This window comes from Cynara cardunculus (assembly GCF_001531365.2).
Source record: "Cynara cardunculus var. scolymus isolate 2C chromosome LG 9, CcrdV1, whole genome shotgun sequence".
NCBI lineage: Eukaryota > Viridiplantae > Streptophyta > Magnoliopsida > Asterales > Asteraceae > Cynara > Cynara cardunculus.
The window spans coordinates 9,777,093-9,779,598 of NC_037536.1; the positions used below are offsets into that span (position 1 = coordinate 9,777,093).

Sequence of the window (2,506 nt, forward strand, 5' to 3'; positions counted from 1 at the left end):
ATTGCGCGGGTAGACAACTAGTAAGAAGTTAATAAGAGTCTTTTTATAAAGAAAACAAACAAGGCCTTGGTCATTAGCCACATTAAGAACATAATTACAAAACCAACTTCTACTCTTACARAAGATGACACATCCATATAGAAATATTTATTAAAGGATAAATACATTTTTATTCATAACATTTGAAAATATATGTCTTAAAATATCACTGAAATGTAGAGAGAATAGTCGAAACAAAATCACTCATTGCGTTGTAAGAACAACCTTTTCCAATCTCAACACTTGCTCTTATCAATTCCCCTATTTCACTTGCTTTTCTTCTCATAACTTCCCCTTTTCCATCTTCAGTTTTATTCAACACCACCTCGATCACTCTCYTTACYTCCTCTTTTTCGATCCTAYTATGGACCCCACTYGTCAACAACACACAAACACCCATCTCCTCCACCAACATCTTCACATTATACCCTTGCTCTGCTGCCATTGGCCACCYGATCAACGKTACACCCTGGCTCAGACTTTCCAACACCGAGTTCCACCCACAATGACTCAAGAAYGCTCCAATGGACCGGTGGCATAATATCTCCAATTGAGGTGCCCATTTGTGCACCACCAATCCTTGTTTCCCAATTCTATCCTTAAAACCCAAARGCAACCATTCGGTTYGAAACTCGCCTCTCGGATCGAACCCAATTGGCGGTCTTATGACCCAAATAAAAGGCATCTTGCTCTCTTCAAGTCCTTTGGCTAATTCCATCATTTGGGTCTCACTTATTGTGTTCTGAGACCCAAATGAAATATAGAGCACAGATCTTGGGGGATGTGAATCCAACCATTCAATGCATTTACTATGTTTGACATCGTGTTGTTTTCCGGATCTTGGATCAACAAGACCCGTATCTGAACCCGTATTCYCTTTCAACATTTTTGATGGGAGGAGTGGCCCAATACACCAAACAGGGAGTTTTATGTAATTTCGCAAGACCTCCAATCCAAATGCCTCGATATCTTCAAYTGTATTACACAACCAACCATTGGAATGTAGAGATAGAGAGATTTGGTGTTGKAAGAATCTAGACAATTCATCTTCACCATCAGAAACTCTAACATAGTGGGGGAGTTCCATGATAGAAAACCGACAAGATTTCGGGAAACCCGGCACGGGAAACTCATCGTGATTTCCACCATCAACCAAATTCCGGTGAGGGAGATTCAACCAAATGGAATCATATGCTGCAGAGCCGTATGCTCCACTGGTGGTGAAGGTGTAATTAACAATACCAAAAGATCTGGCTACCTCATTAGCCCAACTCATGAACGAATMTGAAATTATGCATAAAGGAACCGTACCTTCTTTGGCAATGATGTCAGAGATGAAGCCACAAAAAGGGGGTTGGAGGGCGGTGGAGGCATAGAGGAGTTTGATGTTTTGATTGAAGGGTAAGCCATCAGTGTTCTCGGAGTTGGGAGGAAGGTCGTGATCGGTGCTGTGAAAAGGGAGAGATATGAGGTGGATTTGGGTGAGGGGAGAAGGGCGGTTGGCGATGGCAGATCGGAGGTTGTTGATGTTGAGAGGGCTGTTGACGATGGAGATGGTGAAAATGGGATTATGGTGGAGGATCTGGATGGCTAATTCTAAGAAAGGTATAAGATGACCTTGTGCCATGAATGGTAGCATAATTATGTGTTTAGAATTAGAAGGTGGAGTTGTTGTTGTTTCTTCTTCTTCTTCTTCCATGGATTTGGATCTATCAATGGAGCAATCCATTCTAGTCCTAGTCTCAGAAGTAAGGTCTCAGACTCACAGAAGACAAGTGAAAAGTCTGGTTATGGTGTTTGTGTTACGTTTGGGGGTTTGTTTATATACCTTTGGTGGGCAGAGCAAATACGATTTGAACTTTACAACTGTGATTAACACATGATACCTTTCGTGGTTAGAGCAATACGATTTGAACTTTACAATTGTGATTAACACATGATACCTTTCGTGGTCAGAGCAATATGATTTGAATTTTACAATTGTGATTATATTTTGTTTGTTCGTTGTTGAATGATTTGGTGCTGTATGATTAAGTGGTGAGAATGATTAATAAAAGTTTATGATATAGTGCAAAATAAAATATGATTGTTTGGTAATTCTTTAGAATGAAATTAGGACGCTGAATGGTTCAAAGGAAGACCCAAGATACAAAAATCATTCAGATGATTTTAAAACCATGAAAAAGACAGAATGTTTTTTGGTCAAACATAATTCTTCTCTTAACGATTAAAATACTATTTTGTGATGTAACTATTAAAAGTAAACAAATACCTGTTAAACTACAAAGTGGGTCATGAAAATTATGGATAACTAAGTAACATTGTCTTTTTTTTTTTTTTAATATTAACTTAATTTTTCTTAAATAAATAAAAGAGTAATTTAACTTTGACAAAGAAACATAAAAAGAAATTTAAATTCTTGATATCTTTTAAACTCATTTCCACCAATTAATTATATTTTAGAAGA

The 2,506-nt window shown here is 37.8% G+C and overlaps 1 protein-coding gene across 1 annotated transcript; it reads right to left on the minus strand.

Moving 5' to 3' along the window:
- Positions 1-205: 205 nt before the first annotated feature.
- Positions 206-1,768, minus strand: LOC112517757 (UDP-glycosyltransferase 92A1-like). Its single transcript, XM_025125133.1, has one exon. It carries the CDS (start codon positions 1,766-1,768, stop codon positions 206-208), a length of 1,563 nt encoding a protein of 520 aa, XP_024980901.1.
- Positions 1,769-2,506: the final 738 nt, after the last annotated feature.